Raw genomic sequence first — 14,922 nt, forward strand, 5'->3', positions numbered from 1 at the left:
TTTAAAACGTTTAACAGTTTGAGGTTAACTTAGAGCTAAGACAGTATGTTTGTACTAAATCTCATTTTGGTGTGTAATGTGTAAATCTTGGCATCAGTCATTTGGCTGGACTATATGCTGTATCTTCCCAGTTGCCACCAGTAGCATATCCAGTTTTTAGAGAGCTGTCTTTATTCGGTGCTCTTTCATGTATTTAATTAGAGTTGAAATTATGCAAATATTTGGTTCAAAGCCTTTTTTGTCTAATTCAGTGTCTTTGCTTAACTAAGGAGAGACTAAGGATCTGGGAGGAAGAGCGGTTTAATTTCATGAAAAAGAGAGCATAGTTTCTAGATCTGTTTTCCTTAACATTTTTATACTTGCTATGGACAAGGGAGAGATTTGGTACCTTTTTGTGTTTTTTAGCTGTGCACCTAGGAGATTGAAGGATACTTAATCACATACTTAACCAAAGTGTTAAGTAATAATGGAAAGCTGATTTTAAAAGTCACCATCAGAACGAAACAAGAAAAAGTGTTAATGTGAGGAGTAGCAGAAGGCAGTCTAATAAATTTCAGCAAATGGCATCAGAATTTATGAGATGTGCCTTGGATATGAACAAAGTATTTGGGTTAAGATACTTGTTGCTTGTGTTGTAGAATGCCTAGAAAATTTCAAAGAGATGAAACAATGATTATTTTAGGAGTCATTTAGAAGATAGATTGGATAGAATTTTGTCAAATCAATGGTAGGATTTTAGTTTGGATTCATCTTGCTGTAATTCATTAAAAAAAAGAGGCAGAGATAGTGAATGAATCATACAGTTTCTCAAACGAGGTGACAACAAATAACATGAATTTTAAGATCTGGTTAGAATAATAATTGCAATGATAATAGCTAATAATCAGCTCAGGTATTTTAAAACTTGCTCTCTCTATATATATGTATTGAACATTGAATATATATTAAATATATTTATTGAGTATATATTAAAATATATATTATTTATTGAAAATTTATTGAATATTGAATATATATATTGAATATTGAAAAAAATAACTGTATTCATTTACTCTCTAACACTGTGAGGCTGGTACTGCTAATGTGTCTGAGATCACAGAGCTCGTAAGTATAGGAGCCTAGAAATTGAACCCAGGCGGTGTGATTCAGGATGGTCCTTGAATTACTCTACACCATACCAAGTTAAGCAGAGAGCATTTAAAAAATATCTTGGAATCTTCCCAAGATACCTGTAGTATTTCTTTACTCTTCTCCTTGTTTCTAGATTTTCTTTTGATGGGATCCTTTTGGTGGTGTTGCAGGTGATGTTTCGTCAAACTTTTTTGGGTTCTTATTATTGCTTCTGAGTCTTTTTATTTTAAAAATGTCTGTCACGAGAGTTTCAGTTGGTTTATTCACCCATCGATGGACTCTTGGGTTGTTTCCGGTTTTGGGCAGTTATGATGAAGCTGCTTTAAGTGATTCTCCTATAGGTGTATGTGTGGACACCTGTTTTCATTTTTTTGAATAAAGGAAGATGTCGGAGTGGAATTGCTAGGTCATATGATTAGTGAATGTAACAAACTACCAAACCTTTCCTTTTTTTTTTTTTTTTTTTTTTTAAAGATTTTATTTATCCATTTGACAGACAGAGATCACAAGTAGGCAGAGAGGCAGACAGATAGAGAGAGAGGGGGAAGCAGGCTCCCCGCAGAGCACAGAGCCCGATATGGGGCTTGTGATATGTGCCTTGGACACCGGGACCCAGGACACCGGGACCATGACCTGAGCCGAAGGCAGAGGCTTTAACCCACTGAGCCACCCAGGTGCCCCCTACCAAACTTTTCTAGTGACTGTCCCATTTTGAGTGCCTCGTGGCAATGTGAGGGAGTTCCACTTGTTCTGTCTCTTTGTCCATACTCCTCTTTTTTTTTTTTTTTTTTTTTTTTTTAAAGCTAGCCATTCTCATACATGGAGAGTGGTTTCTCTTTTGTGGTTTTGTGTTTCCTTAATGGCTGTTGATGTCGAGCATCTTTTTAGGTGTTTTTTTGTTTGTTTGTTTGTTTTGCCAGTCATACTTTTTCTTCCATGAAGTATTTTGTTGTTTTGCCTGGTTTCTTTAAACCAGGTTTTTCTTTTTAAACGAGAGTTCTTTATATATTCTGATACAAATTCTTTATTAGAAATGTGTTTTTCAATTTGTTTTTTAAACCAAATCTTAACTTGTCTTATTTCCTTGGCAGTGTCTTTTGAAGAGTGAATGTTTAGCTTTAAAGAATTCCAATTCATCAAGGTTTTCTGTTTATGGTCCTTGCTTTTTGTTGAAACCAAAGCCTCAAAGATCTTCTGTTTTCTTTTTCTCTCCTGTATTTTCTTCAAAAATCGAGGCATAATTAATGTGCTGTGAAACCAACTCATTTAATGTGTGCAATTCTGTGGTTTTAGCATATTCACAGATTTGTGAAACCATCCGCACAATCAATTTTAGAATGTTTTCATCTTACCAAAAAGAAATTCTGTACCTGTTAGCAGAGAGACTCCATTTCCCTCTTGCCCCAGCCTCCAGCAACCACTAATCCACTATTCTGTCTCCATAGTTATCATATTTTGGACATTACATATAAATAGAATCATGCCATATGTGGTCTTTTTTTGTCTGACTTTTTTTACTTAGTATAATGTTTTCAGAGTTTATAGATGCTGTAGCATGTGTCAGGACTTCATTCCTTTTTATGGCTGAATAATGTGCCATTATATGAATCTACCGTGTATAGTTTATCTGTTAGTCCTTTGATGATCTCCTGTGTTTACGCATGAAAGTTTTATACTTTACAGTTCCGTTCTAGCCTAGGATCTGTATGAGTTAACTTTTCATGAGCTATGACTTATATTTATTGAATATACCACCCTTTCTTCACCAAATCACCTCTGTAGAAAATTGTTTGTCCATATGTATGGGTCTACTACTTTTTTTTTTTTTTTTTTTAAGATTTTATTTGTTTATTTGAGAGAGCAGGAGAGCACGAGCATGCACAGAGGGAGAGGCAGAGGGTAAAGCAGACTCCCCACCAAGCAGGGAACCTGACTCGCGGCTCCATCCCAGAACCCTGGGGTCATGACCTGAGCCAAAGGCAGACGGTTAATCAACTGAGCCACCCAGGCGCCCCTGCATGGGTCTCCTTCTGCACTCAGTTGTATTCCCTTGATCTTTGTGTGTATACTTTAACTAAAACCACACAGCTCAATTACTGTTGCTTTATAAAAAGTCTTGAAATCAAGTAATACAAGTCCTCCAATTTTGTTGTTTTAAAATTTGGCTTTCTTAGGCCTTTGGCTTTTCCATGTAAATTTTAAATCAGCTTTGAGGAACCACAGAAAAGCCTGCTGTAATTTTGAAATGTATTGAATCTGTAGATCAATTTGAGAGAGAATGGACGTCTCACTAAATATTGAGTCTTTCAACTCATGAACAAGGTATTTGTATCTTTCCATTATCTTAGGTCAGTGTTTTGTTTTATTACAAATCTTATGCACATTTTGTTAAATTTAATGGGTATTGCATGTCCCTAAGTATTTTGATGCTACTACATCTAATTAACTGTTTTTTCCTTTGTGTTAATTTGCAACTGCTCATTGCTAGTATATAAACATATAATGGATACTTTTCTATGACTTTACTAAACTCACATGTTCTTGTTGCTTTTTGTAGCTTCTTTTTGTTTTTCATTGTGATGTGTGTGAATAGAGAATATCTTAATTTTTTTTCTTTCTGATGTTTGTGCCTTTCATTTTTTTTTCTTGCCTGATTACACTGAATAGGGCCTTCTAGTACAGTGTTGACTGTAGTGGTAAGAGCAGACATTTCTTATCTTATGCACAGTCTTGCGGGAAAACATTCAGTATCTTAACATTAAATATGATGTTATGTTTAGCTTATTTTAGTATAAAGATTTTATAGATATCCTTTATCAGGTTTGCAAAGTTTCCTGTTATTCCTAAGTTGCTGAGGGTTTTTATCACGATTTTGTATCTATTCAGAAGACTGTATGCTTTTTAAACTTGTTGATATGATGAATTATTTTGATTTGTTTGAGTGAACCAGATTTTCATTCTAGGAAAAACTCCTTGTAATCCTAATGTATTATCCTATTTATATATTGCTGAATTTGTTTTGCTGGTAATATTTTGTTAAGGATTTTGGCATCTGTGTTCATGAGGGATATTTTTCTATAGTTTCCTTTTATTGTCTTTACCTGAAATGTAGCTGTGTAATGCTATCCTAATAATTTTTCCTTAAATGTTTGGTGGAATTTTCCCGTGAAACCATTTGGGGTTGGAGTTTTCTTCAGGAATGTTTATAACTATGAATTCAATGTATTTAATATATGAGTCTGCTCTCACAAATCTATCCATCTTCCTGCTAATCCTGACAGGGGTGTGTGGGTGGCAGCAGACATGACAGTTTGTGTCTGTCTCCTGTAAAGTGTAAAGTTCATAAAATCAGGGAACTGGTTTTGGTCACATGTAGCTCTAATGCCTGGTATTCCTGGGACATGGCACATACTTCGTAGACCTTTGTCAAGTTAATGGTTTGAATCCTTTTGAAACATGGATGTGCCTCAGACTTTGTATGTGCATTTAGTGTGATGGTTTCCTTTTTCCAGAAATGTTGTTAATAAATTGATGCTGAATCTAATCATCATTGAGGTCTTACGAAGAGGTGACATTATTATAATTTGAACAGCTTTTATGTACTGTTTCATGTCATTATTTACTTATGTGAATAGATGTAGCCTTTTCCCTTTTCTCCCTGCCCAAGATTACATATACTCACAGGATATGCTATGGCCTTCTTAACGCCTACAACAGTAGGTGGGTGAGTGTGTGAATCGGGAAGAGAACTTTGTTTTGAATGTCCTGAAAGCTCTGCTCTTCATATTCTGACCTATTTGCTTTACATAATTGTCAGTATTTCTCAAGAACTGTGTTCATTAAATCAAGTAATTTTCATTATGGAGAACTAGCTATTTCATCTGTGATGAAATCTTTTGGAGATTATTATATTTCCTTCTTTCTGAAAACTTTTTCTTTTTTTTTTTTTTTTTTTTTTAAATTGACTTTTCTTTAAGTGAAACTCTCCCATGGGACTTTCAGAAGACTTGAAAATCTAAGTGTCCTTGGACTTTGACCTGAAATACCAGGAGAAGTTCTGTATCATCATTGCCCTGCTTAGATTTTTCTAAACCTGAAGTGTCCCCTCCCTCTCTCTGTTTCTTTGAACAGGGACAAGCAGGGGTCATTTCAGACCTACTAAGGGTTCTCCACCTCAGGTGACCGTCCTCTTCTGCTCTGATTTATAACTACACTTTCCCGTCCTGACATTAACTGATTCCTCTTGATAAGGAAGCTGAAGGTGAATGACAGGTTCCTTCCCTGAAATTTGCTGCCTGTCTTGTCATCCTTTGGCATTTCTAACTCTGACGTGACACTCTCACCTAAATTGGATGATTGCGATCTGTCCCTGGATGCGAATGGCAGTCTTGCTTCATTATTCCCTCCCTCTTTGAGCGCATGCAAATTTTCCTGATCCTGCTGCTGTCACCCAATATTTCTGCCTCTGCATTAGGTAATGAGCTCTTTTTTCATTCTTATTTCACTGCAACCTTATCTGGACTTACTGGCAGAACTATTCTGTGAAATCTGTCTCTTCCTTCCTTCTTTCTGTCCTTCCTTCTTCCTTCCTTTTGTGTTGATTATCATTTGATTCTTTTTGTCCTATAAATTAATTTTGCCTTTCTTCTGCCTTCTGTGGATTTTTTCCCTAGATAGGTGGGCTATAACCCATCATTGGAAATACAAAGAATATATTTGCCTTTTTCTTTCAGTTCCTTCTTTATTTAAAAACCTATTTCTTAGGAAGAACGTGGAGTAGCATTAGCATTCATGCAATATGAAACAATTAGATGGAAATTCTGAATAATAATTGGGAGAAGTGGTATCTATGCTTATTACACATTCCCCTTAGAAAACACTGTGAAAAGTATGGTTTGCTGTATTTTAGAGACTCCATAATTACCATGTGATGTGAGTTGTTATGGTAACTGGGTTTCCCCCCCTCCTATTAAATAACAGAGTAAGTAAATGGTTGCTTGAGATGTGATTGAATTGTCAGCTTTCAAGCTAATGTTATCCTGATGGGGGTGGGGGGGGGGGCAGAGATAGACTGAGGAAGAGAGAGAGAAGATGAGGGAGAGAGAGGCAGGGAGAGAAATTTTAAAATGTTCAGAAAGCACCACAAAGAGATGAGTATCATTTTACTTTAAAAATGTATCCTCTACAAGCCCTCCCTTCTTGTCCTTCTGTCACTATTTGTCAGGAGACAGGAATAACAAAATTATTTTTGTGCCAACAAGATTACTATTGACAGAAAATTGAAGGCTATTATATCTCATATATAAACAGTGGGACATTGAGTGGCTTTGGGGTCTCAAACACTAAGGACAAATGGCTTTTCTTCTGGGAATGTGGGAGGAGTGTGTGTATGTCACAGACTGCATGTAGAGTGAATCAGTGTTTGTGAGTCTGTGTAGCAACTAACATTAAATATTTCAGTTCTTTTGATAATAAATACATCTGGGGAGCATGCACATGTCTCCTTTTTGAAATTGGGGTTTTAAAGTCAATAGCAAACACTTGGTTTACTTGTAAGTTTGCACAGGCTACTCTTTTTTCATTCTGCCTCAACCTTCTAACAACCTCACCAAGGTTATTTTACTCGAATTATAGTGTTTAATGAAAGTCTGTTAAAATGGATGTTTTCTTATAAATGGCAGTTGTGTTTGTTAAAATTGCATAAGTGACAGAAGACACTACCAGATTTCTGGGCAGTATATTCTGAATAGTAAGTTTACAGACGGCCGTACAACACGTATCAGTGAGGAAACAAAATCTACTTTTTGATTTTTTCTTTCACCATTTCCCTTCATTTGTGAATTGTGTTTCCAGCAACGATATTTCTGTTGAGCTACTATTTCAGATGTCTTTGATTAAATCCTATATGATTCAAATGAAGTTTAGTGAGGAAACTTCAAAATATAGGACATATTATACCCACTTGAAAATTCTGCCTTGTCACTCACTGTGGTTTTAGCTGGAATTAAACATTTCCTGGCTGGAATATCTTGGACGTGCTTTTGTAAAATTTCAGATAACTGTGTCCCAGCAACTTGTGTTTGAGTGGAGCCGTGTCTACTTAAAAAAGTTTTCTAACACTGTTTCCTGCATGATTGAAAGTTGAACATCTTAGTTTTCCGATTGCTTGTTTATGCTCGTATAGTTTTCACATGACATTTTGTCTTAAAGGAAATACTGTACATTTGATTTGATTAAACTCAGAAGGTACTTAATTGAATACTTATGTGCAGAATCCTATCATGGGTCCATGGGAGGAATTCTGAGATGAGTAGGACAGGTTCTCTACCTCTAGGATTGCATGAGATGAAGGTACGTACACAAAGAATCGAAGATGGAATTGGTTGAATGTTACAGGAGAGGTTTGAAGCCTCCTGGAAGTATAGAGATGGAAGAAATTATTTCAGTAAGTAGAGATGAGAGGAAGCCAGAGCATTCCAGGCAGAGGAAGGAGTGAATGCAAAGGTTCTATAGAGTATAGGACTGACTTGGGCATTGGTTTATAACCCGATTCAGCCAGAATGCAGGTTAAATGAAGGAAAGGTCCAGGAAACCATCTGGGGAAATTGGTTGGGGATCTTGGCCAGCAGAGTTCTTACATGAGAACAAATTATTTCTTAAAGTAAATGGTGTGCTTTTGATTCTAAAAGGCTTTGAACATAGTACAAAATAGTTTGGACTTTGTTCTTTAATGAACCATCAAAGGTTTTTGAAAGGGAGTTCTGAGTTAATGGAAGAGCAGTAGCACCATTTAGGATGTGTTAGAAGAAGGAAAGATTTTAGGCTGTTAGGAGATCAGTTAGGGGCCTCAATACTCTAGGCAGGAATTAGGACTAAGCCAGTGAGGAAGAAAGTATGGAAAATAGAAGAAAAATAGAAGAAACTCCAACTCAGAGGTGGAGTTGGCTGTTGAGTTGGGGGCAAGAAAGAAGTCCGGGATAAATCAGAAGTTTTAAACCTGGATGGCTGGGATATTGACATGTGATATTGATAGAAACACAAAGGATAAGGGGAAGGGTGGATTTTCAGTGCTGATGGCAAGTGTACAGGGTATAATAGACGATGGGAAGTGAGGGTTTGAGAAACGTTACAATCTGAAAGTAGTGACTTTCAAACTCTGTATTTTTAGTTTTATTTGTATTGAGGTATAATATACAGGCACTCAATTTCTCCTCTCTTAGTACATAGTTCTGTGAATTTTTACAAGTGCATACGTTCACATAACCCAAACCCCAGTTAAGATAAGAACACTTCTTTCGTCTGAAAAATTCCCCCATGATCCTTTATAGTCAGTCCCTTTCCTCTCTCCTTTCTTTTGAAACCACTGACCTAGTTTATGTCCTTCTCGTTGAAACCACAAGAGTCCTGGGGACCACCACGAATACAGTTGGATGATTAAGAGGCTGACTACCAAGCCCCCAGCCCTCGTCCTCACTTCATCTAGATAAGTTTTGCCTGTTTTCTGTTTTATATGTTGGCGTTCTACTTAACATTTGGGGTGGGTAGGAAAATTGCATAGCTTAACACTTTTTAAAACCTCGTCATATTCTGTGGTGTTGCTGTCACAACTCTAAGCTACAGTTCTCTCTTACCTGGATCGTTGCAGTAGCCTGTGAGTAGGTGTCCCTTCTCTGACCTTTGCCTTCTGCAGTCTATTCGCAACATAGCAGTCATCTTTTTGTTCTATAGGTTAGATCATGTCTTTCTTCTCAAAATCTTATAATGGCTCCCCCTTTAATAAGGATAAAGATAAGTCCTGAGAGGCTCCCAGGTGGTCCAGTCAGTTAAGCGTCTGACTCTTGATTTCAGCCCCAGTCATGATCTCAGGGTTGTGAGATCGAGCCCTGTGTTGGGCTCTGCCCTGGGCGTGGAGCCTTCTTAAGATTCTCTCTCCTACTTCTGCCCCTTGCTCTCTGCACCTGCACACATTCTCTCTTGCTCGCTCTCAAAAAAAGGTAAGTCTTGAAAAGTGACCTAGAAGTGACTTACCTGTGTCCTCTGAGTACCCTGTAAATTTCCCAAACTCTTGTGCTCACTCTGTCTGTGCTCGTTGGTTATAGTTGGTTACACTGGCCTTTGTGTTCCTTATACAGGTTAGCCATGTGCTTGCTTTAGGACCTGTGCCCTACCTTGTGTGTGTGTTTTTAAACTGAGGCAAAATTTGCATAACATAAAATTAACTCTTTTAAAGCTTAAAGCATACAATTCCGTGGTATTTAGTATATTCACAGTGTGCAAACCATCACCTTTAGCTAGTTCCAGAACATTTTCATCACTCTCCAGTGACACCATGTGTGTGTTAAATAATCACTTCCCATTTCCCTCTCCCTTCTTCCCTTCCCCCTCTCTTCCCCTCCCCCGGCAACAACATCCATGAATTTACCTATTTGGGATATTTCATATAAATAGAATCATCTAATAGGAACCTTTCTGTCTGGCTTCTTTCTGTTTCACATAAATGTTTTCACAGTTCATCTACATCTAGGGCACATCTGCCCATCATTCCTTTTAATGGTTGAATAATATTCTGTTGTAGATATATTGTTTGTCCATGCATTGCTCATGTGGGTTATTTCCATCTTTTGGCTATTGTGAAAATGCTGCTTCGAGCATTCATCTACGGTGTTTGTTTGCATATATGGTCTCAATTCTTTTGGGTATGTATGTAGAATTGGAATTGCTGGGTCATAGGGTAATTCTGTATTTGACTTTTTGAGGAATGACCAAACCGTGTTCCATAGTAGCTGAACTGTTTTCCATTCCCACAAGCCCTTCTCTGGGTTTCTATAACTTCATCACGTTCCAGTCTTTACTCAGACCTCACCTTCTCAACAAGGTCTGCTCTGAACTGCCCTGTTGAGTCCCGTAAAGTGTTCTGTCCCTGTCCTCCCCTCCTTATCCTCCCCCCATAACCTCCCCGTGTATATTTCTCTATTATGGTCTCTTTTTTTAGACACATATGTAATGTTTCATTATACTTACTCCCTCTTACACCTAGAAACACTTCCTTTTCTCCAGATCACAGAACCTGCTCATGGCAACAGTCCGTCAGACACTCATCATTGCAAGGGCATGTGCAGATGAAGCCAAACTACATTCCACATCCCTGACAACTTGCTGCACAGTAGTAGAGAACCCTCATCCGCTGAGTAACAGGGTTACAAGTTCATGATTTGCAATTATTTAGTTGATTGGATTCCCTTCAAAGGCTTCTCAGAGTATAGCAAATTATACATAATTTCCATGCTTTAAAAATGCTAATTGTATTCTTCAGCCTAGCAACATTAACCTATATGGGTGGCTATATATTGAACTAGAATAGTGTCCTAAAATGTGTTTTTGTTAAAAATGGTCAAGGACGTCTCTTTTGCTGTGTAACACAACGGGAGCGTTAGGGCATGACTGACTTCAAGCTGTCTCCCTGAGTTTCTCTTCAGTAAAGGGAAGAGCAGGAGAGTGCATCTTTAAGGCGATTTATTCGCAGCTGACTCCATAGCTGAGACTAGCTATAATCTCATAAACCAGTAGGCGTTCAGGCTGGTGCGTAGGCTCGAGAGTTGAGCTGGGTCCCCGCACCCACCTTCAGATGTGGTTGGAGTTGCAGCCGGAGGATTAGCTTTAACCTTCAGTTTTTAACCTCCTTTCAGATAGGTTTCCGGGCACAAATGCTTTTGTTCTTAGAAGCTCAACATTTGATTTGTTCATTTTCCTTTACATTTTTTCCATAATACTTTCTTTTTTTAAACTCAGGTTGAAATCATCATTGCCACTGTTGTCCTTCCAAAAGCATCCAGTGCTCTTTTTACCAATTCCTGAGACCATGGATCGTCTCAGTAGTGCAGTGATGTCTGTGGATTATGTCTGTGGCAGGAAAATACTGAAATACTTTGAGGTTGTGAAGTAAGAGAGGAAAGTTTGGTTGTTGTTGTGCTTAAGTGTTCTTTCTGTTAAATCCAGGTCTCACAATAGGATTTTTTTTAAGGGGGGGATGCAGAGGAAGGGGGACAGAGAGAATCATAAGCAGGCTCCACGCCCAGCATGGAGCCTGACCTGGGACCCCATCTCATGACCCTGAGATTGTGACCTGAGCCAAAGTCAAGAGTCAGATGCTTATCTGACTGAGCCACCCAGGTGCCCCCAAAATAGGACTTGAGAGTTAATGTATTTTATGAAACATAAATAGAATTAATAGGAAGATGCCCCCCATTTTGGAAAGAAAGATCAGGGCTAAGGACCAATTAATGCCTCTCCAGCTGGAAATGGGGCCTCTGTAGGCAACTGTTTCCCAGATAATGAGAGAGGAAACAGGAATCGGTGGGCCTGTTTCTTCAAGGATTTTTGTTGACCTGTTGACAATCTCCCTCTACCCTACTCCATACAGTGAGTACTTAATCAGAAAAAGAAGAAACCCATCCTTAGAATTTTTTTTAAGTTCATTTCATGGTGCAGGTATCTTTTTCAGACTCAGTATCAATTTTTTTTTTTTTTTTTAAGAAAAGCAGTGCTAAGATGAGAAGTGATAGGTAGCAGACAGAATAATTTTCTTTGTTCTTTTCATTCCCATAGGTTCCTCCTAATTTTTTTTAATTTTTTTATTTTTTCAGCATAACAGTATTCATTATTTTTGCACCACACCCAGTGCTCCATGCAATCGGTTCCTCCTAATTTTGATGGATAATCTGTTTGTGCTCCTTTCTGACTCACCCATTAGAAAGCTCTCTGCAGACACACACCGATAATCTTCATAACCTTTCCCAGTACCTTATGTATAGCAGGCCTGCACGAGGACCAGGGTTCCAGAAAATTCCAGAGGCCCTAGGAAGCAGCTGTATTCAGAGCGGCTGTTCTCTTCCCTCTCACAAAGCCCTTGAGAAAATTAATTCCCACAAGGCAGTAAGATCTCCTTACACACTGTAGTTATCATAATTCTGGGGTCATTGTATAGAAATTTGTCTTTTTGGCTGTTTGTTGTTGTTTTTGTGTGCGAAGGACCCAGACTACAGTTTTGGTTGTTTGGGTTTAGATGAGATGGGTTACAGGAAATGTCAAATGTGATGTGCTGTAACTGTTTTTCTTGAGTGATCTTTCTTTAACAGAAGCAGACCTTGGGAAGATTTGTTGCAAGATAGCCTCCTACTAATAGGTAGAAACAGAAATGACTATGAAAACCAGATGTTTTGTCTGGGCCTCTCTCCAGAAACAGGGCTTCGGCATTGGCATATATCATTTTTCTCTTGTTTACCCACACTGATTAAAGGGCTTTATCTAGTGGTGTGCATGATTGCTCGGTGAAGGACTCATTTGCATCTCTGGCCCTCATGGTTTCTACACAACATGATAGTTCTGTTGGCAGTTGAAGTTTATTACTTAAGAAATTGTCATTGTGGAAATCCAGGATGCGAGCGATACTTATTTAAAATGACCAGGGGCATTTGCTAGACAATACCTAGTTTCCTGACATTGGCAAGAGGCTGCACAGAGTTGCCCCCTCATTTTCAGGGACACATTTGTCTTACACATACATCGTAACTTGTGATTACTGTAGAATTCTATTGGCTTTAATTTAGAAAATTCCAGGCTTATTTTGTCTTGACGCGACTCTAAACCCTTCGCCTTTGAAAATAGCTGAAAGATCTTATTTGTGGTTCAGATTCTAGACTGATTTGGTTTGTTTTAGAATCTGAATCATTTAAAATGAAGGGACGGAAGGAGTTTTATTCTGTTTTAATACCACATAGTCTGACTTAACGTTGTGGTCTGTTTTCCCCGCAGGTTCAGATCCAGCTTTCTGAGTGGCACCGGGCGATCTTTCTGCCCCAGGCCTGGCTTGCGTTTATGAGTCGAGCTTATCATGCCATTTTACAGGTAACGAAACCATAGGATTGGGTGCTGTAGAGAAGTGTCCCCTTCGGATCTCAAATTTTACTGTGCATATGGATTTAATATAAAAGCGCTTGGGGCGCCTGGGTAGCTCAGTGGGTTAAAGCCTCTGCCTTTGGCTCAGGTCATGGTCCCAGGGTCCTGGGATCGAGCCCCATGTTGGGCTCTCTGCTCAGCAGGGAGCCTGCTCCCTCCTCTCTCTCTGCCTGCCTCTCTGCCTACCTGTGGGTCTCTGTCTGTCAAATAAATAAATAAATATTAAAAAAAAAAAAAAGCCCTTAGGAAAATAGCACTGTCAAAAAATGCGGAGCTTGGGACGCCTGGGTGGCCTAGTCGGTTAAGTGTCTGCCTTCGACTCAGGTCGTGATACCAGGGTCCTGGGATCGAGTCCCGCATGGGGCTCCTTGCTCAGGGGGAACCTGCTTCTCCCTCTGCCTGCTGCTCCCCCTACTTGTGCACTCTCTCCCCTCTCTCTCTGACAAATAACTAAATAAAGTATTTTTAAAGATGTAGTGCTTACTTTGCTCACAAAAGAATGTGAGTTACACACATAACTGCACTTATATTTTCAACCTTGATGTTCTCCATCTGTGGCCGGTCCAGAGCCCCCTCTTAGGTGCTCCTCTTCTACACCCCGCTGCTTTCTGAGACCTCCTAGACGTCCCAGGTGTCCTCCGTGGCCGTCCCACAAGCACCTTGATGTACACACATCCCAGACTGAGCTTCCTGTCTGCCTGTGTACCTCCCAGGCTGTCCTTGTTTACAACTCCAGCCTTATTATCTCTTATAAAGTTTTTTATTTTATTTTTTTTAGATTTTATTTATTTATTTGACAGAGATCACAAGCAGGCAGAGAAGCAGGCAGAAAGAGAGAGAGAGGGAAGCAGGCCTCCCTGCCCAAGCAGAGAGCCTGATGCAGAACTCGATCCCAGGACCCTGAGATCATGACCTGAGCCGAAGGCAGAGGCTAAACCCACTGAGCCACCCAGGCGCCCATTATCTCTAATCCTTCTCAGGAATTGTGTGTTTCAGTCTTGGCTGAACCTCTTTGTTGTCCAACTCAGCACGTCTTCCCTAACCTCTTGACTTTTACACACCTTTCCTTCTGCTCTAGGTGCTGCCATTTTTTGTCTTCACCCACCTAATTCCTGCTGGTTTTAATTTTTGTTTTGTTTTGTTTTTTAATTTTATCTGGGAAGGCACTTACCTGTGGGCCCACCCCCAAAACTGAATCATATGCCCCTCTGTTGTGCTTTCTTAGAATACCTCCTTCCCCATTCCCTTTTTTTAATGGTATATTCATTTATCTATCTATTTATTTATTTACTTAGTAATCTTTACACCCAACGTGGGGCTGGAATCCCCAACCCCGAGATCGGGAGTCATGCTCTCTGCTGACCGAGCTGGTCAAGCATCCCCCATGCTCCCTGTTTAGAAGTCCTTATTACCTTAGATATTTCTCTGGGGCCCTTGGCTGTCTCTGCTCCTTAAAGAGCTCTTAAAGAGCTGTGTTTTCTTCCCTGTTGTCCCTCTTGAACGTGGCATAGTGTCTAAAACTAGTAGGTACTCCCTAAATAAATGAATTATACCTCCATTTGACTTCATTTAGACCAATAATACTGAAAGTTGTGGTTTGTGGATTTTGAAATTAGAAAATTTGCGATCGGTTTGGAAATATACAAACAATTAACAATATGAGGAAATGACTAACCAACCTTTGTTCGAAGCATAAAATTCATTTTTAGGATGATAGAAAAAAAATCTGATGGTACTTAAGTAATTTATGGCCAGAATAGGATTTTCATGGAGTCTCAGGAAGTGTGGTATTAGGGTTAAAGGTAATAGCTGTCCTAAAAGATGGGGGGGCGGTGC

At 39.0% G+C, this 14,922-nt stretch overlaps 1 protein-coding gene across 4 annotated transcripts in view; it reads left to right on the forward strand.

Moving 5' to 3' along the window:
* The window catches only part of FOCAD (focadhesin), a 304,380-nt gene that overhangs the window by 210,400 nt on the left and 79,058 nt on the right, over window positions 1-14,922 (forward strand). For all 4 annotated transcript variants that reach the window (XM_047699424.1, XM_047699423.1, XM_047699425.1 and 1 more), the window contains one exon: window positions 12,943-13,035. In XM_047699424.1, coding sequence (XP_047555380.1) covers window positions 12,943-13,035 — 93 coding nt within the window. The remainder of the gene's footprint in view (window positions 1-12,942; window positions 13,036-14,922) is intronic.

This window comes from Lutra lutra, chromosome 13 (assembly GCF_902655055.1).
Source record: "Lutra lutra chromosome 13, mLutLut1.2, whole genome shotgun sequence".
NCBI classification, from domain to species: Eukaryota; Metazoa; Chordata; class Mammalia; order Carnivora; family Mustelidae; genus Lutra; species Lutra lutra.